We start from the raw sequence: 25,985 nt of genomic DNA, 5'->3' as shown, positions 1-25,985 counted from the left end.
TTTGGTGAGTTAACTAAAGCTTAGTTTATTTTACCCTGGCTATGGACTGATTCATTATTAGTTGTTACAAAACATGCACAAGACGGCGGTTAGACAAACAAAAATAGACCCCCGATACAAACAATCAGACAAACAAACATGATGAACTCATAATAAACACCAGCGTGACAGCAAAAGTTCATCCAGCTCAATTTAGTCCGATTAAAGAGGTTTCAGAGGGGGTAGGGACTATTATGATCTCTCCCAATGGGAATCCAGTGGGGTACCTTGACTCGTACCTCCACCCTTGTATACAAGTCCTTAGATCGGTGCCTGAAGACCGTCCAAGAGCAATAACTAGCTTATCCTCTTGCGACTCCACTATCCCTGCTCTAGTGGTGCTATGCCCCCCCCGATCGGGGCACATAGACTTTTTTCCTCTACCCTTTCTATCCGAAACCACACAGTTAACTGTAGTCCTACTCGACCAGCCTACACACCTCCCATCATGCTCATCCCAACGATGAAACACAGTTTTGCTCTACACTTGCATACCACGGCCCACCCATGATCAATTAGCCTATCATTTTATGTATGCACCCCGGACCGACATCAGCTCCTCAGCAATGTAGGGTGCCTGTCGCATCAGGTAATGCACGCACCTCGCACTTGCCAGCACATCGTAAATGGCCACAAGCCACGAGAGTGCTTTTAAACAGTCTCTTTTTTAATAGAGACGGCGGTGGTGTGAGTTAAAGCTATAGACAAAAGCTGTGATTTTCTCCCTCTGAGTTCACTTCACCAGCTCATGCAGATACGGGGAGGCATTTGACACACATTCCCCGGAGCTGCAGCAGCTGGAGCCGTGTGTTTTTTAGAGGCGCTGGGGGTAATATCTATGGCTGCTTTAGTTAACTGCTAGTGTTGGCCGCTGAAACCCCCGGAATCTCGGCGATTTGTTCATTACAAATCTCTATTTTGATTTCACACAGAAGTTCCACTTTACTGCTGCCCTCATTAAGGTTTTTTTTAAACATCTCCGCGTATGCCTGCACGGCACATACGTCCAAGCATCACACACAGAGGGAACCAGCCAGGACAGAGTCCCTGGATGATCCCCTGGGGTTACTAGCCCCAAATGTTCATTAACCAAAACGAAACGCAGCCGCTTAGCTTCACAGATAATTTTAGGATACCGTCAATCACAGATTCTGGTAAGGCAATGTCCAAATGTAGATTTGAAATCACACTTACCAGTCTCTGAAGATATGTTGGTATCCTGCCGACAACGCCAATTTGTGGAGGAAACTTCTGTGTAGTAATGCATGGAGTCACCGACTCAGGAAGGAGACACGGTGAGAGTTGGAGCTTTGATGTCAAACACTGATGGGTTTATTCAGAGTATTCGGCCGGAGGATTCACATCACAAGTCAAAGAGTCAGAGGTTCTGACCACACGGTAGAGTTGCCACGTCAATTCTGAAGAACCTCTCTCTATGCTAGACCTTTTAACAGGTTCACAGAGAATCAACATCTCTGAAGGAGTAGACTAAACACTGAATCATCTGCGTCCAACGCTCATGGCCTCAAGGATTTCACATCCGAGAGCCCACAAACACCGATAAAGAAATGCTTCAGTGTTCTCACAACAATTACCCTACGTGCCAGTCAAGTTGACCGGTCTCACACTGGGGACAACAACACATATGGCACCAAGGCCTTTCCTTAGAGGAGATAACATATGTCAGAGTAAAAGGTTAGATATCTAGAAGAATTATTCCTTAACAGTAGTAGTAGTAGTAGTAGTAGTAGTAGTAGTAGTAGTAGTAGTAGTAGTAGTAGTAGTAGTAGTAGTAGTTATGTAGTAGTAGTAGTTATAGTAGTAGTAGTAGTGGTAATAGTAGTGGCAGTATAGTAGTAGTAGTAGTGATAGTTACACTGTAGTCTCCTTTAATATGCACTGACAGTGGTTGTGATACCATGAGCTGCCACAGGATAGAGCTGATGTACAGCTAATGATTCACATCAGCTTCTCTCCCTTCCTGTTCTCTGTCGGGACTTCCGGTGTCAGAAGTTACTTTCCCTTTGTTCCCGTTGTGAAGCAGAAGTTTTCCTCCTCGCTAAACTGTTGGTAAGTGACCGTTTTCAGAGTGAAATGACTCTCAGCTGATCTCTGCTCTCACCTCAGACTCATCTCTCTAATGTGTTTATTGCTAACAGTTATATATATTATTGATAATAACAGCTGCAGCTGCTCTAACAGCATGCTAACAACATGCTAACAGTATAGATTGTTAATGAGGCAGTTAGCCACAAACAGCTGATCTAACAACATGAAGTCAAATCAAATGATCGTTTTAAACTGACATCAGTATTAGGGATGCAAGCACCAGAGACCCGAACCTGGTTCTGGACCGGAAGATGGTCCTGGACCTGGATCCAGCTGTGAGTCCATGGAAGAGTGACTGGTCTATGGATCCCCCTCTTACCTTTAAATCTGGCCTTCCTGCAGATGGAAGGTGAGGATGTAAAAGTGTGTAACGTGATAAGCTTTTTTCTAAAGAGTTCACCGTTTTTTTCTCCGGAACGCTGGGACCTTAGGCGCATTCACACCGCAGTACTTTCCCACAAAGGTTCATGAGAACTTAGTTCATGAGAACTCTTTAGTTCTCATGAACTTAGTACAGATCGCGTTCACACCGGAATAAGTTCCTAGGGGAGGATTAGGCAAATGAAGCCGCTGACGTCACTTCTTCTTCTTCTGCTTTGGGTTTTACTGGCAGGCCGCAAACAACTTCACGGCGTATACTGCCACCCCGAAGTCCCGGAGTTGGGGACTGGCTTCCGAGTAAATCGCCAGAACGCCGACACCTCCTCATTCTCACCGCTCCCATGTTTTTCTTTTGTGTTGCCATAGTTAGTCTCTCTGCGTTTTGTGCGCTGAGCTTAATGCTAATGCTAATAATGCTAATGTGAGGATAATAAAATGGCGGCTTCACAAAACTTTTTGGGAGTTTTTATGGGGCGTGGTTTGCAATCCGCCCAGCCAATCAGACATAGGAACCTTTTTCTCCCACGAAAGTCCCTGCTCTCTAGCAGGACGGAAAAGGGGGTAAAAAAGGGTTCTGATTAACTAATTTTTTGTTCCGGCTCTTTTTTGGTGTGAACGCGACATTTCGGAACTATATCGGAACTAAAGTGGGAAAGTACTGCGGTGTGAAACGCGGCTAATGTTCTGTTAGCTCTGTCTAGCTACTTTGATTCATGTGTTGCTGTTGTTGTTGTGTATTTTCTGTTGTTGTTTTGCTCAGCTAGAAGTCAGATGTCCTCTAGTGGGACTATTAAGAAGAACTGGACATCTGAAACTGATGTGAAGCTAAAGAAAGAGCAAACTGATCCATGAACTGGAACCAGAGAGAATCTGCTATAACTAACTTTGTTCGCTTTATCTTGGTTGTATCAGGAAGAGACCTGGACCTAAACGTAAATCTAGACCTAGACCAGAACCTGGACCTGGATCCAGCTGTGAGTCCATGAAGAGTGACTGGTCCATGGATCCCCCTCTTACCTTTAAATCTGGCCTTCCTGCAGATGGAAGGTAAGAATGTAAAAGTGTGTATTGATTGATTGATTGATTGAAAAGTGTATTAACAGCTTGTATATTGGGTACAGTACAGTACAGCTCAAAACATACAATTGTTAAGGGGATGCAGACCAGAGAAAGACTTTCGTCTTGTTTACATTCAGGGTCCCCCTTTTCCAATTCATCATATCATTTAAGACATATAAGACATATTTGACATACAGATGGCTTATTTTCAATTACATACAGGTGGTTTTTTACATACAGATGGCTTATTTACAAATTCATTTTAGATTTCGTTCTAATACATCCTAACCGGACATTTAAGACATACCCAAGTCTACAGATATACAGTTAGTAACAGAGTCTAAAATGCGAGTATATACCATAGATGGGGGGGGGAAGATGTCCATTGTACGACAGGTTGAGATTGTACATTACCGGGGCCAGTTTTGCAATTGCTCTCCCCCGAAGGTGCTCTTTAAGAGAGGTTTGAAGGTAAGTATAGTTTTACTTTCCTTTACAGTTTGGTGGGCAGAGCGTTCCACCTTGATGTGGCATAATTGCGAAACGTGTTATTCCCCCTTTTTTTGTGCCAAATTCTGGGTTTTACATGATTTTGTGGAGCTCCCTCTTGTGTTATGTATCATGGTATTTCCTGACCTTTGGGAAGAATTGTTTGACATGTACATGGGTACCATAGAGGTGTAGTGGATCTTGTAGACCAGGCCCATTGCCAAGTAGCTGTACTCTGTCGTCTACTCTAAGCCATCCTAGGTTGTCAAGTGGGCCGAGGTGAGGTGGGTTCTAGATGAAAGGTCAAGCAGTAGTGCTGTAATGTGATAAGCTTTTTTCTAAAGAGTTCACAGTTTCTTCTCCCGGACGCTGTGGGCCATTGTTCTGTTAGCTCTTTGGTTCTTCTAAACTTACTCCATCTTTTTAGAGATGTTACTTTGATTCCTGTGTTGTTGTTGTTCTGTTGTTGTGTATTCTGTTACAAAGTGAGGTGCAGGTTGAAAGAACGATACGTGGAGGAGAGGGTTTTCTTGCAAAAATAGACAGGCGTTTTATTCTTAGCCTTTCCACATTATTCCACAGAAACAAAAAACTGCATGCCTGGTGCTGCGTTCACCAGCAAGGAACAAACACCAAATGCCCCTCCCCTCTCTTCCCCAACCACATTTATAGGAGACTGCCCGCCTTCCCAATCCAACCTGGCCATCAGGTCATGGTTCTGAAAGCGGACTGAAGGGTTAAATACAAAATTAACACTGTGGTCTACATTTAATTCAATCCTAAAGGCTTAAGTAAATTCATAATTGCATCAACATAAACATTGTACCTTAAAAACAACAAGTTCTGCTTAAAACGGATAGTTTTTAACCTAATTGACACTCATATAAAATCACAACATTTCCTGACCAATCACGTCCAAGACTCCGCCTACTCATACGGCACACATAAGGAGTACTTTGGAGGCGTGCTACCCCTTTGAACAGTGACACAAAATGGCTTCCAGGTCTGAACAAAGGAAATGGTGATTACTTTTGTGATTGTGTTTTTACAGACTGACAAATTAATTTAGATGCACTTTACTAGTTTTTTCTATGTAAACTGTTTTTGTAACTTTAACTGAAATAAAGACAACTCTGAAGAAACATATACTACCTTTCTTACCTGGACCTGGATCTGGACCCAGCCGTAATAAAGCAGAGGTTTGTGACTCGGCTGACCTGATGAAAAGAGTCGAGCAGAGCTCGGCCCCCTGGCTGTGAAACATCACTATTTAGATCTAAACAGTGAAATATGATTCCTGAAACGTTTGAGACAAAAATAGGAAATGCAGTAAAAATAATCCTATTTTTAGAACCAATAAATAATTCAACATCAATTAAATGTTTTTTTCAAATATTATTAATTAATTAAATAATTAATAATCTTTGAGAGGATATCAAGTTATTCCCTAATGAAAGGGTCGAAGTGAAGTCACAAGTCATGTGACATGAGTCCCAGAACTCTTCTTAGTATTTATATGTTGATATAATACTGAACAGATCAAACTGAGCAGTGACATTTCTGTTGAGGATTGAGGACCCAGAGCCATAAACCACCAGGAACAAGGACTCCTTTATCTGTCCGGGCTGGTGTTCAGTTATTCTTAAAGATGATTTTCGTATTATTGGGGAAAATCAAATGAAAAACAGCATCTGAACACTTAATCCTGGTGGGGGTGTTTGGAGAGGAGGAAGTCCTCTACCCGGCCTGAGAGGAACCTCACCAAGCAGACTTCCTCTCTGCTCGGCTCCTCTTGTGGACAGGAGGCTCAGACACTAATGGCGCATTTCCACTACACGGCCTCGCTCGGTATGGCTAGGCCTCGTTAGGACTGGCTCACTTTATGGCGCATTTCTATTACAGTTTAGGAACTGGAGTAGTATCTATAGTAACGCAGTGTAGGCAGAGCCGTGACGTGATCTTCAATGAGAACCCCAGAAAAACAACACAGCCGTTAGCTGTTAGCACTCAGAGCTCTCAGCTCCTCATATATGTTCAGAAACTAGACAAAAGTTAAACAAGTACAAACCACAGACTGCCTGTGTCATGGTGAATACAGTCGCTGGTTTATTTATGTCTGTAGGCCGTTGTTGTGAGTGTGGACGGTCGGAGCATATACTGCGTTAGCTTAGCCAATCTCCATTTAGAAAACACGCATGTTAAAAGGTGTTTCGCCTGCCGTCTGTCTGCAGACTTGACAAAGCATTAATTCATGATTTTTACTAACCGGTATCAGTATGTTGTTACTTCGGCATCATTTTGAAACGTGTATTACAATTAAATCACGGTCAAATATGTTCATCTTGTTGTAGTTGTAGCCCCCTTGCCAGCGATGCTCTCTCTAGTTTAGCAAACTCAGCCCTGTTTGTTGGCCCCGATAGAACCACGATTTTGTCGGGCCAGAAAAGAGGTGAAAAGTACCCCCCGGGCCGGAAATAGGCATAGTGGAAACGCAACCAAAAACGTGCCCAGCTCGACACGGCACGCTTAAACCGCGCTCCGCACCATGGTGGAAATGCGCCCTAACAGTTTTAACTAGTGAGAATCTGTCCTAATCTGTTCTTTATACGCTTTAAACTGCTGACTATTAGTCTGTGTTTATTTTTATCAGGATCCAGCAGCAGAGTCCTGAACCCAGCTGTGTGTCCATGAAGAGTGACTTTTCTATGGAGTCTCCTATGAACTTTAAAGCTGGACAAAGTGCTGATGAAAGGTAAGAATTTAAAACTGTTTTGTTCTGATGCTCTTTGGAGAAGATACCACAAGTTGGTTCAAATCAGGCTCCGGATGATAATGGTATTTCTGTTCCTAGCACCATCAGCTGCTGTGAGGCTTCTGATGGTCGGACGCTTTCAGGCCTCAGTAATTTTGGTGCTTTTATACCCCCCCCCCTCCAGCTGCTGAGCTACAGTTACCCTGTTATTCTGTCTTCATCTCAGAACTCTTTAGTAAGCTGAGTGCAGGTTAGACTCTTTAAATGTTCTTGATGTTTTCTCCACAGAGTTCAGCAGGAGTTCTCAGAGGTTCCCAGTGATCAGTCTGCCCCGAAGCATCACACTGACCAGGACTCCATATTTATGGTGTGTACAAACATACATTTACTATGAACTACAGATGAACTACCATTCAGGTCCTAACAGTGTCCATGCTGCTCTGTTTAGACCAGCAGGCCTTCAGACGGACAGATGAATCACATGTTGTCTTCTTTAAATTAACTGTTGTTGCGTCAGCGGACCTGTATTCATCTCTAACTATTAATCAGACCTACTGATTGACCTATCAGAAGCTATTGAGTCTGTGCAAGTTTACCGCCAGGCAGGGATCCACCTGGATCGGCAAGGTCTTACCTCTACTAACTCCTGTAGAACCAGGTTCAATGAACTTCTGTTATAACCTGTTAACCCCGGCAGCCCCCGCCCGCGGGGCCTACGGGCTTTTTTTTCACGAAACTGTGTCTCAGGGCTTCTTAACATTCAACAACCTATTAATGTGTCATACCCACTTTCACGGGAAGAAACTCAGCTAACTGACGATATGAACAATTTTTAGCTAAACGAAACACAAGGGTAAAAGCAAGCCTCTGAATTAGCCCTGAGCGAAAAAATGCTAAGGCACTTAGCACAGAACTCACGTTATAAATACTTTATTACTTATCGGATCTGCACAAACAAGATATCAGCTAGCAAGCTGAGATTCCACAGAGTCTAGATATTCTAGTTTTTCTGATCAAAAGTTGTGTTCAATGGCATTAAAACGATAAAAACACTGCTGAAGGTTAATCCAATGTGTCTGTGTCACTTTGAAATTATTACTGATAATCCATCGTCATATTTATGGCCAAAACTGAGTTTTCTTATAGCTGCTATGATAGCTACTAGAGTGTATGACAGCTTCCGGTTTTGGGCATTCTGGCTATGCATCACTCATTCACCAATGGGTAATGTTTAGATGGATTTTAGGAACTTCCCCTCGATTCTATTGGTTCTAACGGTTAAAAAGAGGTGTCAATCATCAAAATTGACCGATGGGGGCCAGAGATATGGAAAATGCACCCAAATGATGTTCTTTTTCTTTTATAAATCTCTCTAAAAAGGTCAAAGGTCACTTGTTTTGCATCAATCGTGATACAGGGTACTTATTATATGTTATAGTTTGGATTCCTAAAGCTTTTAGTCTACCTTACCATCATCCAAGGGTGGTTTTCACTATAAGTAATGTTTTTATTTTTGGACTGACACTATAATTTAAAATGTTTTACTATGTTCAATCTGAATTTACTTTTAAAATTAAAAAGATCTATATTGATTCGGACTTTTCTACATTCAACTCACAGGTTTATCCTTGCTTTGAGAAAAAAGATGATTAATTTACTTCTTTTAGAAGGGAAGTTATGGTAATTTGTTCTGGGAATGTCATTTTCGAGCCTGAGACCTGAAAAACAGGCTCAGTGCTTAACAGGTTAAGGCAGACAAATGACTAAATCTGTTTAAGAGATCCCAGAGTATTCGAGAATCTGCTTTGAGGTGTGGCCCTGCCTAAGTGTGAGTATGTACCTTAAAGCAGGAGAGGACGGCAAAGAGTTGCTTAAACGTTTTCCAAATCCAAATGGGTGGGATGATTTTATTGAAAGAAATGGTCCACACTTTTACTGGGTTCTTACCTTCTCTTGTTACATTGGGACAGTTATTTCCCTCCGGAGTAATCTTCTACATTACATGTCACTTGTTAGACCCTTTTATCCAAAGCGACTTGATCTCGATCCAGAGGTTTTAGCCAAATATAGACCTATTTCTAATTTTCCGTTCCTCTCAAAAATTCTTGAGAAAGCAGTCGCAAAAAAGTTGTGTGATTACTTAAAAAACAATGATTTATTTGAAGATTTTCAGTCTGGCTTTAGAACACATCATAGCACAGAAACAGCTCTGGTTAAAGTCACAAATGACCTTCTAATAGCCTCAGACAAAGGACTTGTCTCTATTCTTGTTTTGCTCGATCTCAGTGCTGCATTTGATACTATCGACCATGACATCCTATTGCAAAAACTAGAGCACTTATGGCGCGTTTCCACTACAGCGCGGAGCACGGTTTAAGAGGGCTGTGACGTCAGCGGCCCGTTTTTGGTTGCGTTTCCACTTGGCCTAGTACCGGCCGGCGGGTCCTAATTCACAGTTTTTCTGGCCTCATAAAATCGTGGGTCTAGGGCCAGAGACAACCGGGCTGAGTGTGTGACGTCAACACTCTCGGCTGCTGATTGGTCGGAGAGAATCGTCACACTCGGCGCGCGACATAATCCCTAGCGTCGCATATCTATATAGCGAAGCTTGCAGCATTTTTGTTAACAGAGGAGCTACAACAATGGCAAAGAAAAGCACGCCATGGTCGGTCCATTATATTGCAGATGATAAGGTCCAGCGGGAGCTCGACGGGACAACTCGCAATATCAAAGTCTTTCAGGAGGTCTCTACACAGACACTGAACTCTGCAACGGTAAGTTTTTGCTAACGCTCTGTTATTTGCTTGAAAGCTTTGTGTCCCTATCTGTTCTAAAGCTCACTTCTAACAAATAAGTCTATTTTATCCTTACATTTATGTTCGACAACCCATGCTTTTATGGAGCCCCGAAGGCTAGCTAGCTAGCTAGCTAGCTAAGGCAGATAGCATTAGCTAGAGCTATTGTTTGCTAACACCATATGTGCCATTGTTTACGTTCAGTTTGTCTTTTCTATAGTTGTTGTTGCTATTTATAGTGTTGTGCTGCAGTAGTTTGTGGAATTTACAAGTCATGTTTCTGTTCTAGATGATTACATTGGGACTAGCGAGGGGGAACAGTTCCGAACAACGTCCTCTGCATCGACATCAACAGCACAAACTCCAGCTCGACCACAGACACCAACACGAGCACAGACACCAACGCCGAGTGCCAGCTCGACACCGCTGCGTGTGGTTCTAGGTAAGAAATAGGCTGGAATTGTGACTTTTAAATAAAAACTTTAGACCATCCATCGTCAGTAAGTAAAATAAGCTGTACCACTGTGTGGGAATGCTCTGTTACAAGTAAAGTAACTAGCTAGTAAGCAGCTAGTATCTAGGGCCAGAACTTTCTTTAATTCATCCTTACTGTTGTTCTGTTTATACATTTTATTCTTATATCCTTTTGTGACCTGTACTTGTCCTGTGTTTTTTCATTCTTATTGCTAATTATTATTGATATAATTATCTTGTCACCCAGGCAAGAGGAACCGAGGAGGAGAGGATCTGGCCCTGCAGAAGGAAGACCGGGCCCTTGGTGGAGGCGAGGCTGTTGGAAGCAGCCTCGCCTCCACCAAGGGCCCGGTCAAGCAGCCTTGAGAAGGGAGGAGATCGCTCACGCAGAGACCTTTTAATTTATCCTTCCTGCGCACTCTTGGCCAGGTGCTAGGGGGAACGGGCAGCCGACGTGCCCCGTCTCCTCCGCCTCTGTGATCGAACAAATAACCTCTGGCTGAGATTATATTGTTTATTTACATTTGTACTTGTTTATTTTTTATCTTTAAAATGTTTATTTTTTATCTTTAAAATGTTTATTTTTACAATTAATGCCATGTCTTTTTATGCTGCTGCGCTGCAACCAACATTTCTTCTTTTTTTATTTGTAAGTTACAATGCCATGCCTTTTTTATGCTGCTGCAAGAAAACACTTCCCAAATTGTGTTAAATAAAGTACTTCTTTGACTTATCTTATTGCTTGTTGATAAATAATTGCACCCAACAGCGATCACACAGAAAGATAGCATCATCTAGGCGTCCCTCTGCAGTCAGAAATATCATAAACACCATCATCGTCCACAAAGCACTGTACAGGGGTTTATGGATTTAAGAGAATACTTATCACAGTGAAACCTTTATCATCTGTTGCAATTAAAGCAAATAAGAGAATAAATACTTGGTTAAATAATACATTTTAACTCTTTAGCAGGACAACTCTGCATACTGTTTGAAATTGAGTTTGCTAGCTTGAGGTCCTCTAAAACATAACATTACATATTTTTTAATGGTATTAAGAATACATGATAAATAAATACATGTAGTAAAAATTACTCAATTGTAATACCCTCGTTGTGCTAGACTCAAACACATTGCGTATATATTTCAAAAGAAAACACCTATACAAAGAGAGCGGTGCACAGCGCTTAATATTTACTTGCACTATATTTCTGTTTATCTGGGTTATTGTGTTGCACTGTTGGAGGAGCCTGTGACCTAAGATGTTCATTGTCATAACTACACTGTAGCTATGTTCGTATGACAAAATAAAAAACCTTGAACCTTGAGGCTGTGTCTTTCAGACAAACCATCATAATCATATTATTTTATGCTGTGGATACTTTAGCCTCCATCCATGTTAACAATTTTTTACACTTGCATTTATGAATATAGTTTTGCTGTGTTTTTACACTTTTGTATTTATGTTTATAGTTTGCTTTGATATTTGCTTAATTTATTAGATTATTATTATTATGGGGCAGTAAGTACTGGTGCTTGAAATTCAAATATTTACTAAATAGTCAATTCTGATAAAAAAAAATTGGTTTAAATAATTTGACAAACACATGTATGTGAAAAAAAAAAGATGTATTTATGTTCAATACAATACAATGAATATTTAGGTATTACATTATACATTCTAGGTATTCAGGTAGCGCATCAGACCCTCTCGTATGTCCCTGCCCTCCTCTGCACCTTGTGCCACTGCTACCCCTGGTAGACGTAGGTTTCCTCAGGCATCCTGAAGCTCTCCACTGAGTGTGTGTGAAAGATGGAACAATCACATTCCACCACTCGGTAGCTCGGTCGAGCATCCAAACACATGGTCTAAGGCGGCGACGTAACTTCTGAAATACACGCAACTTCTGAAATACACAAACAAAAGCATACATATTTTAATACGTAAAAGTGGTAGCTGCAATTAATTAAATACTTGAAATACTTTGGTCGTATAGGGAGCGTGAGCCTAAACACATTGCTAGTTAGCGAACGTTAGCTTACCAAGTAGCATTGTAGTTAGTAGTAGTGATTCGAGTTGTCCTGTAGTCTCTGCGGCGTAGGACTGCCCGAACTCTCGCGTCAGCTTCTTCTATACCTCGTCTTGCTATAAGTCGCCTCTTTCGAAACAACTCTTGCCTATTTCTTGTGATAATAAACCACACAGCAAGAAACAAGCAAACGATCGCTTCCACATCTCCACATCCTCCATTGTTGTGTGTTGTGTCGCATTGAAGATGACGTCACGGCAGTTTTAAGCAGCGTCGCTCCGCCTACACTGCATTACTATAGATACTACCCCAGTTCCTAAACTGTAATGGAAACGCGCCATAAAGTGAGCTGGTCCTAACGAGGCCAATCGCGGCCGAGCGAGGCCGAGCAAGGCCGTGTAGTGGAAACGCGCCATTAGTTGGCATAAAGGGAACTGCTTTAGGCTGGTTTAGGTCCTATCTATCTGAACGCTCTCAGTTTGTATGTGTCAACGATGAATCTTCCATGCAAACCAAAGTGAGCCATGGAGTGCCACAGGGCTCAGTGCTTGGACCTATTTTGTTCACACTATATATGCTTCCGTTAGGCAATATTATAAGGAATCATTCTGTCAATTTCCATTGTTATGTGGATGATACTCAACTATGTTTATCCATCAAGCCTGATGAATCCAATCACCTAAATAAAATTCAAGACTGCCTCAAGGACTTAAAAACGTGGATGACCTTACATTTAAACACGGCCAAAACTGAAGTTATTTTACTCGGCCCAAAGAATCTACGAAACAAACTATCTAAAGATATACTAACTATGGATGGCATTAATTTGGCCTCTAGTGAGACTGTAAGGAATCTTGGTTCCCTATAGAACACAGGATATCATTTAAAATTCTTCTTCTCGCCTACAAAGCCCTTAATGGGTAGGCGACATCTTACCTTAAAGAACTCATTATACCCTACTGTCCTACTAGGGCATTGTGTTCCAAGAATGCAGGGTTGTTGGTTGTTCCTAGAGTCTCTAAAAGTACAATGGGAGCCAGAACCTTTTCTTATCAAGCTCCACTTTTGTGGAATCAGCTTCCAGTTTGTGTTCGGGCGGCAGACACCCTATCCGTTTTTAAGAGTGCGCTTAAGACCTTCCTTTTTGATAAAGCTTATAGTTGATAAAATAATCTAATAAGAGTGCATTGACGTAGACAAGGTGTGCCTCTTCACCTATACATTTTAGTTCTTACTCTTTTTTCCTTACTGATGGTATGTAATTTGGTTGTGTGTGTAGACGGTGGAAGCAGGGAGAGGCATAGACTTGCCTTGATCCCTGCCGAGTCGACGCACAACTGTTGATTGGTGTCAGTACCAAAAACGTTTAAGGAGCAATGCGCTCATGGTATAGATGTGGCGCATACATCTTAATTCCTACTCTTTTCCCTCACCCTATCCTAAGGGAGTGCATGTACGTAGACACGTTGTGCCTCTCCACCTCCGTTCTTTACTTCTTACTTGCTACCCTTTTCCCTCAACCCATCCTAAGGGAGTGCATGTACATAGACACGTTAGTTTAGCTGCTATAGGCTTAAGGCCGCTACACACCCACCTGAGACCAAAGAACGCGTACCGAAGGCGTCCCGACTTTTACGTCAGCTACGTCGCCTGCGTCGGCTATGCCGCCCGCTACGCCGCCCACCTACGAACACACCGCAAATACTTCAGTCGACGAGTGGCAATAACTGTCCTTGCCAGCAGGCAGCGGTAGTGTGAACAGCCAATCAGAGTGATTGGTTGGGCCGACTTTCTCTGACCTCCCGCGATGTTGAATCGGCCGCGGGAGGTGTGAAAAGGTGCCGTAAAGAGACGACGGTGCGGGACACGCCAACCTGAGTAGGGCGCCGCGAATGCCCGACTGCCTCTGACGGCCTCTGACTCCCAAAATCGGGTTGGTGTGTAGCCAGCTTTAGACTGTCGGGGGACGCCTTGCTTCTTCCTTCTCTCTGTCTGTACCTGTGTAGTCTCATGTTACGAATAACCCAGCTTCCCCCAAATTTATTTTTGGTGTCTATCTACGCCGGGATCCTGAGTCGTGGCTGAACCTGTCTCTGTGGTCCTGCCTGACTCTCATCATACTACTTCCCTGATGGCTCCCACAGGATTGTTGACATCCTCGTGGATTCATCTTCTTATTATAGACACATGCATTTCCAAACATTTGGTCTACCTATGCTGTAAAATGTATTATCTCTTCAATTTACACACGGCATCTATTGCACGTCTGTCCGTCCTGGGAGAGGGATCCCTCCTCTGTTGCTCTCCCTGAGGTTTCTCCCATGTTCCCCTTTAAACTGTGGGTTTTCTCTGGAAGTTTTTCCTTGTACGATGTGAGGGTCTAAGGACAGAGGGTGTCGTATTGTCATACTGATATTCTGTACAAACTGTGAAGTCCACTGTGACAAATGTAACATTTGTGATATTGGGCTATATAAATAAACATAGATTAATTGATTGACTTGCATACATTCAGTACTGTGAGCAGTCCCCACAGTAGCAATTTGGGGTGAAGTGTCTTCAGGGACACAACGACATGCTGACTGCAGTGGGACTCAAATTTGCTCTCCCCTGATCTGAACATCCTCCTTCTAAGATATAATCAATAATTCACCGGTTTACATTTATTTTATTTTAAACATCCGACCAATCTTCAAAGGTATAATCTTTAGGTCGGCGGGTTAAATTGGGACCTTTCAGAGCTTATTAATACTCAATAACATCACCGCTACTAAGCAGGATCATTGGAGGGATGGAAAGAGATTAACAGAGGGGGTTGTGGACTAAAGTTAAATCAACAGAAGCAGACAGAAGGAACGGAACTAAAGCAAAAATCTTATCAGTGTTCATCAATCTGTTCCAGCTGCTGGAGGAGAACATCGTCACTTTTGCGAAGAACGAGCTGAAGAAGATCCAGAAGGCTCTGAGTTCAGATTACCCAGAATACTTAGAGAGTCAGAGGGAGAATGAGGAAGTGTTGGACGGTGAGGATGAAGAGCAGAGGAGGAGCAGCAGAGAGGCATTTCTGAACATCACACTGCACTTCCTGAGGAGCATGAAGCAGGAGGAGCTGGCTGACCGTCTGCAGAGCAGTAAGAGGGTTTAACACATTTAACATGATGGAGAGGAGATGGAGGAACATGGAGAAGTTTACATTTACAAACTCTGCTGTTAATATGCTGCACACATCTGCATCAGTGTGTCCTCTGAGGAGCTGATTCAAACTATACAGCCTCACTTCAATGTTCAGATTCTCAGTGTTTTTGCAGCATCCACTCACTGATTTAACTTGTTTGTTCACTCAGAAAATCCTGTTGCAGAGTGCCAGCGTGAACTTAAATCCATCCTGAAGGAGAGGTTCCAGTGTGTGTTTGAGGGCATTGCTAAAGCAGGAAACCAAACCCTTCTGAACCAGATCTACACAGAGCTCTTCATCACAGAGGGGGGGTCTGCAGGGGTCAATGATGAACATGAGGTCGGACAGATTGAAACAGCATCCAGGAAACCAGACAGACCAGAAACAACCATCAGACGAGAAGACCTCTTTAAAGCCTCACCTGGAAGAGATGCACCAATCAGAGCAGTGATGACAAAGGGCGTGGCTGGCATTGGGAAAACAGTCTTAACACAGAAGTTCACTCTGGACTGGGCTGAAGGCAAAGCCAACCAGGACTTCCAGTTCATATTTCCATTACCTTTCAGAGAGTTGAATGTGATGAAAGAGAACAAGTACAGCTTGGTGGAACTTGTTCATCACTTCTTCTCTGAAACCAGAGACGCAGGAATCTGCAGGTTTGATCAGTTCCCGGTTGTGTTCATCTTTGACGGTCTGGATGAGTGTCGACTTCCTCAACAATGAGATCCTGACTGATGTCAGAAAGTCCACCTCAGTGGATGTGCTGCTGACAAACCTCATCAGGGGGAAGCTGCTTCCCTCTGCTCGCCTCTGGATAACCACACGACCTGCAGCAGCCAATCAGATCCCTCCTGAGTGTGTGGACATGGTGACAGAGATCAGAGGGTTCACTGACCCACAGAAGGAGGAGTACTTCAGGAAGAGATTTAGAAAGAAGGAGCAGGCCCGCACCATCATCTCCCACATCAAGACCTCCCGAAGCCTCCACATCATGTGCCACATCCCACTCTTCTGCTGGATCTCTGCTACAGTTCTGGAGGACATGTTGAAAACCAGAGAGGGAGGATATCTGCCCAATACCCTGACTGAGATGTACATCCACTTCCTGGTGGTTCAGTCCAAAGTGAAGAACATCAAGTATGATGGAGGAGCTGAGACAGATCAACACTGGAGTCCAGAGAGCAGGAAGATGATGGAGTCTCTGGGGAAACTGGCTTTTGAGCAGCTGCAGAAAGGCAACCTGATCTTCTATGAGTCCGACCTGACAGAGTGTGGCATCGATATCAGAGCAGCCTCAGTGTACTCAGGAGTGTTCACACAGGTCTTTAGAGAGGAGAGAGGACTGTACCAGAAGGACAAGGTGTTCTGCTTCGTCCATCTGAGCATTCAGGAGTTTCTGGCTGCTCTTCATGTCCATCTGACCTTCATCAACTCTGGAGTCAACCTGCTGTCAGAAGAACCAACAACCTCCCAGGAGTCTGAAGTCAAACCTGAACTAACACATCTCTACCAGAGTGCTGTGGACCAGGCCTTACAGAGTCCAAACGGACACCTGGACCTGTTCCTCCGCTTCCTCCTGGGTCTTTCACTGCAGACCAATCAGCATATCCTACAAGGCCTGCTGACAGAGACAGGAAGTAGCTATCAGACTTATAATGAAACAGGCTGGTACATCCAGAAGAAGATGGATAAGGATCTGTCTGCAGAGAGATGCATCAACCTGTTCCACTGTCTGAATGAACTGAAAGATCGTTCTCTAGTGCATCAGATCCAAGAGCACCTGAGTTCAGGACGTCTCTCTGAAGAGAATCTCTCTCCTGCTGAGTGGTCAGCTCTGGCCTTCATCTTACTGTCATCAGGAGAAGATCTGGACGTGTTTGACCTGAAGAAATACTCTGATTCCGAAGAGGCTCTTCTGAGGCTGCTGCCAGTGGTCAAAGCCTCCAACAAAGCTCTGTAGGTGAACACACAACTATCCATATTAAATGTTTTTCTTATTAACTCAGCAACAAAAAACTGTTTGTAATACGTTTCTGATTCCTCCTCAGACTGAGTGGCTGTAACCTGTCAGAGAGAAGCTGTGAAGCTCTGTCCTCAGTCCTCAGCTCCCAGTCCTCTAGTCTGAGAGAGCTGGACCTGAGTAACAACAACCTGCAGGATTCAGGAGTGAAGCTGCTCTCTTCTGGACTGCAGAGTCCACACTGTGCACTGGAGACTCTCAGGTTAGTGTAGAGCTGTTCAGATTTTTGTCTGAGAGAGCTGAGTTACAATGCAAGTTATATATTGAAACTTTTTAGTTTTTAATTTGTGTGTGTGTGTGTGTGTGTGTGTGTGTGTGTGTGTGTTGTGTGGTGTGTGTGTGTGTGTGTGTGTGTGTGTGGTGTGTGTGTGTGTGTGTGTGTGTGTGTGTGTGTGTGTGTGTGTGTGTGTGTGTGTGTGTGTGTGTGTGTGTGTGTGTGTGTGTGTGTGTGTGTGTGGTGTGTGTGTGTGTGTGTGTGTGTGTGTGTGTGTGTGTGTGTGTGTGTGTGTGTGTGTGTGTGTGTGTGTGTGTGTGTGTGTGTGTGTGTGTGTGTGTGTGTGTGTGTGTGTGTGTGTGTGTGTGTGTGTGTGTGTGTGTGTGTGTGTGTGTGTGTGTGTAGTCTGTCAGGCTGTATGGTCACAGAGGAAGGCTGTGTTTCTCTGGCTTCAGCTCTCAGCTCCAACCCCTCCCATCTGAGAGAGCTGGACCTGAGTAACAACGACCTGCAGGATTCAGGAGTGAAGCTGCTCTCTTCTGGACTGCAGAGTCCACACTGTGAACTGGAAAGTCTCAGGTTAGTGTAGAGCTGTTCAGATTTTTGTCTGAGAGAGCTGAGTTACAATGCAAGTTATATATTGAAACTTTTTTGTTTTTAATCTGTGTGTGTGTGTGTCCGTGTCCAGTCTCTCAGGCTGTATGGTCACAGAGAAAGGCTGTGTTTCTCTGGCTTCAGCTCTGAGATCCAACCCCTCCCATCTGAGAGAGCTGGACCTGAGCTACAATCATCCAGGAGACTCAGGAGAGAAGCTGCTTTCTGCTGGACTGGAGGATCCACTCTGGAGACTGGAGACACTCAGGTATGGACAGACGGACGGACAGACAGACAGACAGACAGACAGACAGACAGACTGTGTCTCCGTCACTAACTGAGGGACTCTGCTTCCTGTGTAATGGTGGATATGAGTGAAGGTGTATGAAGTTGATTCTGTGTTTCTTCCTGCAGGATGGACCATGGTGGACCTCAGTGGTTGAAACCTGGTCTGAGGAAGTGTGAGTGTGTTTTCAGTTTGATTCATGAGAGATGTTAGACTGCACATGAGATCCACAAACACAACAAAGTGAACACAGTGATCCAACAGAACCAATACAAATACATGTCTTAACAGAAAGCTCACTTCTTCTCCCTGTCGTTAAAGAAAGAAATAAAACCTGCTCCTTTCACAAGAAACCCAGAAGGCTTCTAATTTCTCTAATTCCCCTCCTCGACTCCTATCCGAGTGGAGGAGCCGAGGAGGGGAACCAAGGAGAGAGGAGCGGAAGCAGCAGGCGGTTAGAGAAATTAGAAATCTGAGCAGTCATTTTAAAGAGACGTCCATTAATGATGACAGGAGGCACAGCCCTCTGTCTGATGGACAGATGTGTTCATGATGACTTATATATTTACTTTTAATTCATTCACAGTGCGGTATAATGAGACAATAACAGGCTACAGATGCGGACACACACATATATATTTATATATATATTTATATAAATATACACAATTTCAGATTCAAACAAGTATGAGAGCACTCTCATAATAACGTAACACAATCAGAGATTGGATATATCCCCCCCCCCCTCTCCCCTCTCTGGTCGCTACAATGAGGAAAATGACATTACTGGACAAAAGTTTTATTTACAAGTATTAAAAGTTAGCATTGGACACCAAACCAACTGAGACCTGTCTGTCCGCCGCATCTACGCACACACACGCACCTACACACTGTACAACACACATCTACAGCATATAATATATATCAGGCTACAGCCGTTGTGTATTTTATTATGTGAAGCACTAAAAAATATTGACTCTTTGTTTGTAGATATCTACTAAAGCATACAAATAAAGAGAGTAACGTAGGCCTGTTATACTGAGTGATATATATTATACACACTGCTCTGCTTTCTGCACGGAAACATGTGAGAACAGCGATGAAAGCAGTTAATAAAATAATATCCTGGGGCCTCATTTATAAAGGTGCGTACACTCAAAAGATGGCGTACGCCAGTTTCTACGCACTGTTTGCGATTTATAAAAAACAAACTTGACGGGAAAATGTGCGGTCCTCCACGCAAACTCTAACCCATGCGTAGGCACTAAGCACACAAACGGGAGGGACGAGAAACTGCGACAGCGTTGGCAGAAGGAAGAATGGAGAGAAATATGTGGATAGGTTGTAGATACGAGCATGGTTTTATATACTATCACGTTTAATCGTGTTTTATGCCGTTTGCCAAGACTTGATAAGTCGCTCGTAAAACACAGGAGGTATGGAAACTAAGAACACCATATGTGGTAAATTGTACAGCTAATATAACACAACACATTAGTTGTATTTCCTTTAACTGGTGGATTATGGATATATAGTTGCTGATCGACAGCTGGAACACAAACCACCAAATACAACAAAATAATTCAGATCCAGTCGTCATGACTACACTCCGGAGGGATTCCCCCATAATTTCTTACAGTTTCTCATCAAGGGGGGGGTCTCCTGTCCCCGGTACAAACACACTGCCTGAGGAAGGTTATGTGTATTGTTTTTGTCATTAACTTTTTTCGGACCACTTATTTATTTATTTTGGTGACGATCCGACCTCCATGCTGCTCCTCTGGTTCAAACTGCATCCACCAAACAATATGATTTATCTCCACCTCCCCACAATAACCTAAATCTGACACGGTGTGAGATGTCTTTTTTAGCTGTTCGGTCCTCATTTCCTGTCAGTGATTGTCAGTAAAGTAGTTAATAAATGAACAGATGATAACCTGCAGCTGTGTTCTCTCCATCAGATGCCTGTGAACTGGAGCTGGACACAGACACAGCACACGTGAAACTCAAACTGTCTGAAGACAACAGGACGGTGACAGCTGTGGAGGAGAAGCAGCCATATCCTCGTCATCCAGGGAGGTTTGATCAGAATCTTCAGCTGATGTGTAGAGAAGCTCTGACTGGTCGCTGTTACTGGGAGGTCGAGTGGACAGGAAACGTTTATACATCAGTGACTTACGGAGGAAACAACAGTGGTGAATACGAAGATAACTATAGGTTTGGAGAGAATGATTGGTCCTGGAGTGTGAACTGCTATGGTGATAAAGACAGAAGACCCCCCTCTGGTAGAGTAGCAGTGTATCTGGATCATCCTGCTGGCTCTCTCTCCTTCTACAGAGTCTCCTCTGACACACTGATCCTCCTCCACACCGTCAGAACCACATTCCATGAACCTGTCTATGCTGGGTTTGGGTTTGGGTTTAAGTCGTGGTTTGATCAGTATCCGTTCAAGTCTGATGGTTCTTCTTCACTGTCTCTGTGTCCTCTGAAGGGCTGAGAGTCTCTCCTGTGGACAGAAACTGACTGCAGATCAGCTGCTGAAGTCAGTTCAGTGTGTTCACCATCGCACACACACACACACACACACACACACACACACACACACACACACACACACACACACACACACACACACGTCTCTCACAACGTCTAATAATATGAAACACAATTGTTGGTAATTTCTTCAATGTTTGGATTATACTGCAATGTAATGAGACTGTCCCATATCTTCTTACGTTTCTAAATACTTTCAATAAAATATTTTCTTTTCATTCAGGCACTTTGTCTTTCCTATGTTTCATTAAGTTTAGTTATGAAGCACATTTAAAAACAGCACAGTTTGACTAAAGAGCTTTACAAAGAGATTATAGAAAAGAGAAGAACAGTACTAAACTCTCCATGGACTAAAGTTCAATTCTGTCTTTTAAGAATAAGCTATGCATCAAACTCTCATGTGTTCTGTTTAATCAGAGTCTGTTACTCTAACTGTACTGAAGAGTAAATGGTGGTAAGGAAGTCTGTGTTCATATCCTGGCTCCTAACATGGATGTTCAACCTCCAACATGAATTTGGGAGCCAGCCAGGAGGGACGGGACTCTGGGACCTGCATGAAGGACAGCTCGCTCTAATGTAACGCGGGTAAATTGTCAGGGTTTGGGTTCTACATCAACATGTGTCCCCTCTTCTTCATGTCTCTTCTACATCAACATGTGTCCCCTCTTCTTCATGTCTCTTCTACATCAACATGTGTCCCCTCTTCTTCATGTCTCTTCTACATCAACATGTGTCCCCTCTTCTTCATGTCTCTTCTACATCAACATGTGTCCCCTCTTCTTCATGTCTCTTCTACATCAACATGTGTCCCCTCTTCTTCATGTCTCTTCTACATCAACATGTGTCCCCTCTTCTTCATGTCTCTTCTACATCAACATGTGTCCCCTCTTCTTCATGTCTCTTCTTCATCAACATGTGTCCCCTCTTCTCCATGTCTCTTCTACATCAACATGTGTCCCCTCTTCTCCATGTCTCTTCTTCATCAACATGTGTCCCCTCTTCTTCATGTCTCTTCTACATCAACATGTGTCCCCTCTTCTTCATGTCTCTTCTACATCAACATGTGTCCCCTCTTCTCCATGTCTCTTCTACATCAACATGTGTCCCCTCTTCTTCATGTCTCTTCTTCATCAACATGTGTCCCCTCTTCTCCATGTCTCTTCTACATCAACATGTGTCCCCTCTTCTTCATGTCTCTTCTTCATCAACATGTGTCCCCTCTTCTTCATGTCTCTTCTACATCAACATGTGTCCCCCTCTTCTTCATGTCTCTTCTACATCAACATGTGTCCCCTCTTCTTCATGTCTCTTCTACATCAACATGTGTCCCCTCTTCTTCATGTCTCTTCTACATCAACATGTGTCCCCTCTTCTTCATGTCTCTTCTACATCAACATGTGTCCCCTCTTCTTCATGTCTCTTCTACATCAACATGTGTCCCTCTTCTTCATGTCTCTTCTTCATCAACATGTGTCCCCTCTTCTCCATGTCTCTTCTACATCAACATGTGTCCCCTCTTCTCCATGTCTCTTCTTCATCAACATGTGTCCCCTCTTCTTCATGTCTCTTCTACATCAACATGTGTCCCCTCTTCTTCATGTCTCTTCTACATCAACATGTGTCCCCTCTTCTCCATGTCTCTTCTACATCAACATGTGTCCCCTCTTCTTCATGTCTCTTCTTCATCAACATGTGTCCCCTCTTCTCCATGTCTCTTCTACATCAACATGTGTCCCCTCTTCTTCATGTCTCTTCTTCATCAACATGTGTCCCCTCTTCTTCATGTCTCTTCTACATCAACATGTGTCCCCTCTTCTTCATGTCTCTTCTACATCAACATGTGTCCCCTCTTCTTCATGTCTCTTCTACATCAACATGTGTCCCCTCTTCTTCATGTCTCTTCTACATCAACATGTGTCCCCTCTTCTTCATGTCTCTTCTACATCAACATGTGTCCCCTCTTCTTCATGTCTCTTCTTCATCATGTGTCCCCTCTTCTTCATGTCTCTTCTACATCAACATGTGTCCCCTCTTCTTCATGTCTCTTCTACATCATGTGTCCCCTCTTCTTCATGTCTCTTCTACATCAACATGTGTCCCCTCTTCTTCATGTCTCTTCTACATCAACATGTGTCCCCTCTTCTTCATGTCTCTTCTACATCATGTGTCCCCTCTTCTTCATGTCTCTTCTACATCAACATGTGTCCCCTCTTCTTCATGTCTCTTCTACATCAACATGTGTCCCCTCTTCTTCATGTCTCTTCTACATCAACATGTGTCCTCTCTTCTTCATGTCTCTTCTTCATCAACATGTGTCCCCTCTTCTTCATGTCTCTTCTACATCAACATGTGTCCCCTCTTCTTCATGTCTCTTCTTCATCAACATGTGTCCCCTCTTCTTCATGTCTCTTCTACATCAACATGTGTCCCCTCTTCTTCATGTCTCTTCTACATCAACATGTGTCCCCTCTTCTTCATGTCTCTTCTACATCAACATGTGTCCCCTCTTCTTCATGTCTCTTCTACATCATGTGTCCCCTCTTCTTCATGTCTCTTCTACATCAACATGTGTCCCCTCTTCTTCATGTCTCTTCTACATCAACATGTGTCCCCTCTTCTTCATGTCTCTTCTACATCAACATGTGTCCTCTCTTCTTCATGTCTCTTCTACATCAACATGTGTCCCCTCTTCTTCATGTCTCTTCTACATCAACATGTGTCCCCTCTTCTTCATGTCTCTTCTTCATCAACATGTGTCCCCTCTTCTTCATGTCTCTTCTACATCAACATGTGTCCTCTCTTCTACATCAACATGTGTCCCCTCTTCTTCATGTCTCTTCTACATCAACATGTGTCCCCTCTTCTTCATGTCTCTTCTACATCAACATGTGTCCCCTCTTCTTCACGTCTCTTCTACATCAACATGTGTCCCCTCTTCTTCATGTCTCTTCTTCATCAACATGTGTCCCCTCTTCTTCATGTCTCTTCTTCATCAACATGTGTCCCCTCTTCTTCATGTCTCTTCTACATCAACATGTGTCCCCTCTTCTCCATGTCTCTTCTTCATCAACATGTGTCCCCTCTTCTTCATGTCTCTTCTTCATCAACATGTGTCCCCTCTGTGTAAAGAGACTCTGAAAGTTTCAGGAACAAAGATTCTCTCTCTTTGTCATTTCTATAAAAACCTGTCTGAAAATGAGCTGATCAGATTTTGGCCACTTTATGATGTCATAACCATGTTTTGGCTTGTGTAACCATTAGCCAATCAGCAACCAAGGTAACGTACAGACATGGGGTGAACACCTTTCAAATAAAACAGAAATATATTGAAACAAAATCTAAAAAACAATGACCTTTTGCTATTTCTTTAATATTTTGAATCGTACCGTAATACAATAAATGTAAAACTGTGATGTTTCTTTAACTCTAAATACAATATTCTTAATCTTGAGAGCTAGCTTTTGTTCATTTAATCAGTTTCGTCCTTACTAAGTATTAATAGAGCAAATGAAAAAAACAGCAACCATCTGATATTACACGTCACCACCGCTAAGCTAAAGGTGGCTAATGTTGGGCTATAAAGGAACTACAGCACGGTCACATGACTTCACGTCACCACCGCTAAGCTAAAGGTGGCTAATGTTGGGCTATAAAGGAACTACAGCACGGTCACATGACTTCACGTCACCACCGCCAAGCTAAAGGAGGCTAATGTTGGGCTATAAAGGAACTACAGCACGGTCACATGACTTCACGTCACCACCGCTAAGCTAAAGGCGGCTAATGTTGGGCTATAAAGGAACTACAGCACGGTCACATGACTTCACGTCACCACCGCTAAGCTAAAGGTGGCTAATGTTGGGCTATAAAGGAACTACAGCACGGTCACATGACTTCACGTCACCACCGCTAAGCTAAAGGTGGCTAATGTTGGGCTATAAAGGAACTACAGCACGGTCACATGACTTCACGTCACCACCGCTAAGCTAAAGGTGGCTAATGTTGGGCTATAAAGGAACTACAGCACGGTCACATGACTTCACGTCACCACCGCTAAGCTAAAGGTGGCTAATGTTGGGCTATAAAGGAACTACAGCACGGTCACATGACTTCACGTCACCACCGCTAAGCTAAAGGTGGCTAATGTTGGGCTAGTTCTGGTAGGCGACGATAGGTTGGGGCGGGACGTTGCCAGGAGTTCAACGTAAAGCCAGCCCACATTTTAGTAATGTCGTCATGACGCAGCAAATCTGGATCCGTTGTTCCCTCGTTTTTAGAGATGTGGGTACGGAGGAAAAGAGAGAGGGTTTTATTTCTGACACTTTGTGAGTCTCCTGACACACCGGGGACACATGTTTATGTATAAAAGACATCCGAAAGTGCATTTTGCATGACAGGAGACCTTTAAAATAACATTTATATTATAGGTAGATGTGCCTGAATTCTCTCTTTTGTTTTCACAGTTTTTGCCACCAATGCATTGACTCTGACCACATCCTGTTTGTGAAACAGGAAACAGAGAAAGGTGTCACCTGGTTGCCTCCGTTCCTCTGCCAGTACTTGAAAAGGCTCATGAAAGAAGACGCAGATAAAGCTCTATGCAGATGGCGCCTGATTATATCACATAATATAATAATATCAAATAAAGTACTTCTTAGGCGTAGGCACCACGAGGACGAAAACGGGTTGAATCCGCATATTTCTCATGCGTATAGCCCTTTAAGCTCGACGACGCCGTAACAGAAACGTAGAAACAGACCCCGCAAACGACAACGGGTCCAAAGGTGGATAGATCTGGGAACTGAGTGCTCTGGGGGGTCAAACGGGGCCGTGGGGTCGCCTATACGGTCATGCGTTTCATAGCCCCGCCTCTCCCCGCCTCTCCCCACCTCTGCTGCTCACCCCCGCAAAAGTACACTGCACACTGAATTCAGATTATTTATCTTTATCTCGATATGAACATAAACGCGAGTGAAGTCTAATCTGACAGGACGGAGACACGCAGCTCCTCCGGC

General features: G+C 43.4%; 1 protein-coding gene across 1 annotated transcript; it reads left to right on the top strand.

The window, feature by feature from the left end:
* The first annotated feature begins 2,045 nt into the window (after nucleotides 1–2,045).
* On the top strand, nucleotides 2,046–21,193 carry LOC117472530 (NLR family CARD domain-containing protein 3-like). Its single transcript, XM_034117786.1, is given in 13 exon segments — nucleotides 2,046–2,109; nucleotides 2,351–2,497; nucleotides 3,442–3,576; nucleotides 6,728–6,829; nucleotides 7,118–7,196; nucleotides 15,031–15,259; nucleotides 15,473–16,007; nucleotides 16,009–17,259; nucleotides 17,352–17,525; nucleotides 17,943–18,116; nucleotides 18,226–18,399; nucleotides 18,546–18,592; nucleotides 20,379–21,193. Coding segments are annotated over 12 exon segments (3,534 nt in total). The 5' UTR covers nucleotides 2,046–2,109; nucleotides 2,351–2,399; the 3' UTR covers nucleotides 20,915–21,193.
* Nucleotides 21,194–25,985: the final 4,792 nt, after the last annotated feature.

Source organism: Trematomus bernacchii, unplaced genomic scaffold (assembly GCF_902827165.1).
Source record: "Trematomus bernacchii unplaced genomic scaffold, fTreBer1.1, whole genome shotgun sequence".
NCBI classification, from domain to species: Eukaryota; Metazoa; Chordata; class Actinopteri; order Perciformes; family Nototheniidae; genus Trematomus; species Trematomus bernacchii.
This window is presented reverse-complemented; position numbering and strand designations above follow the sequence as displayed.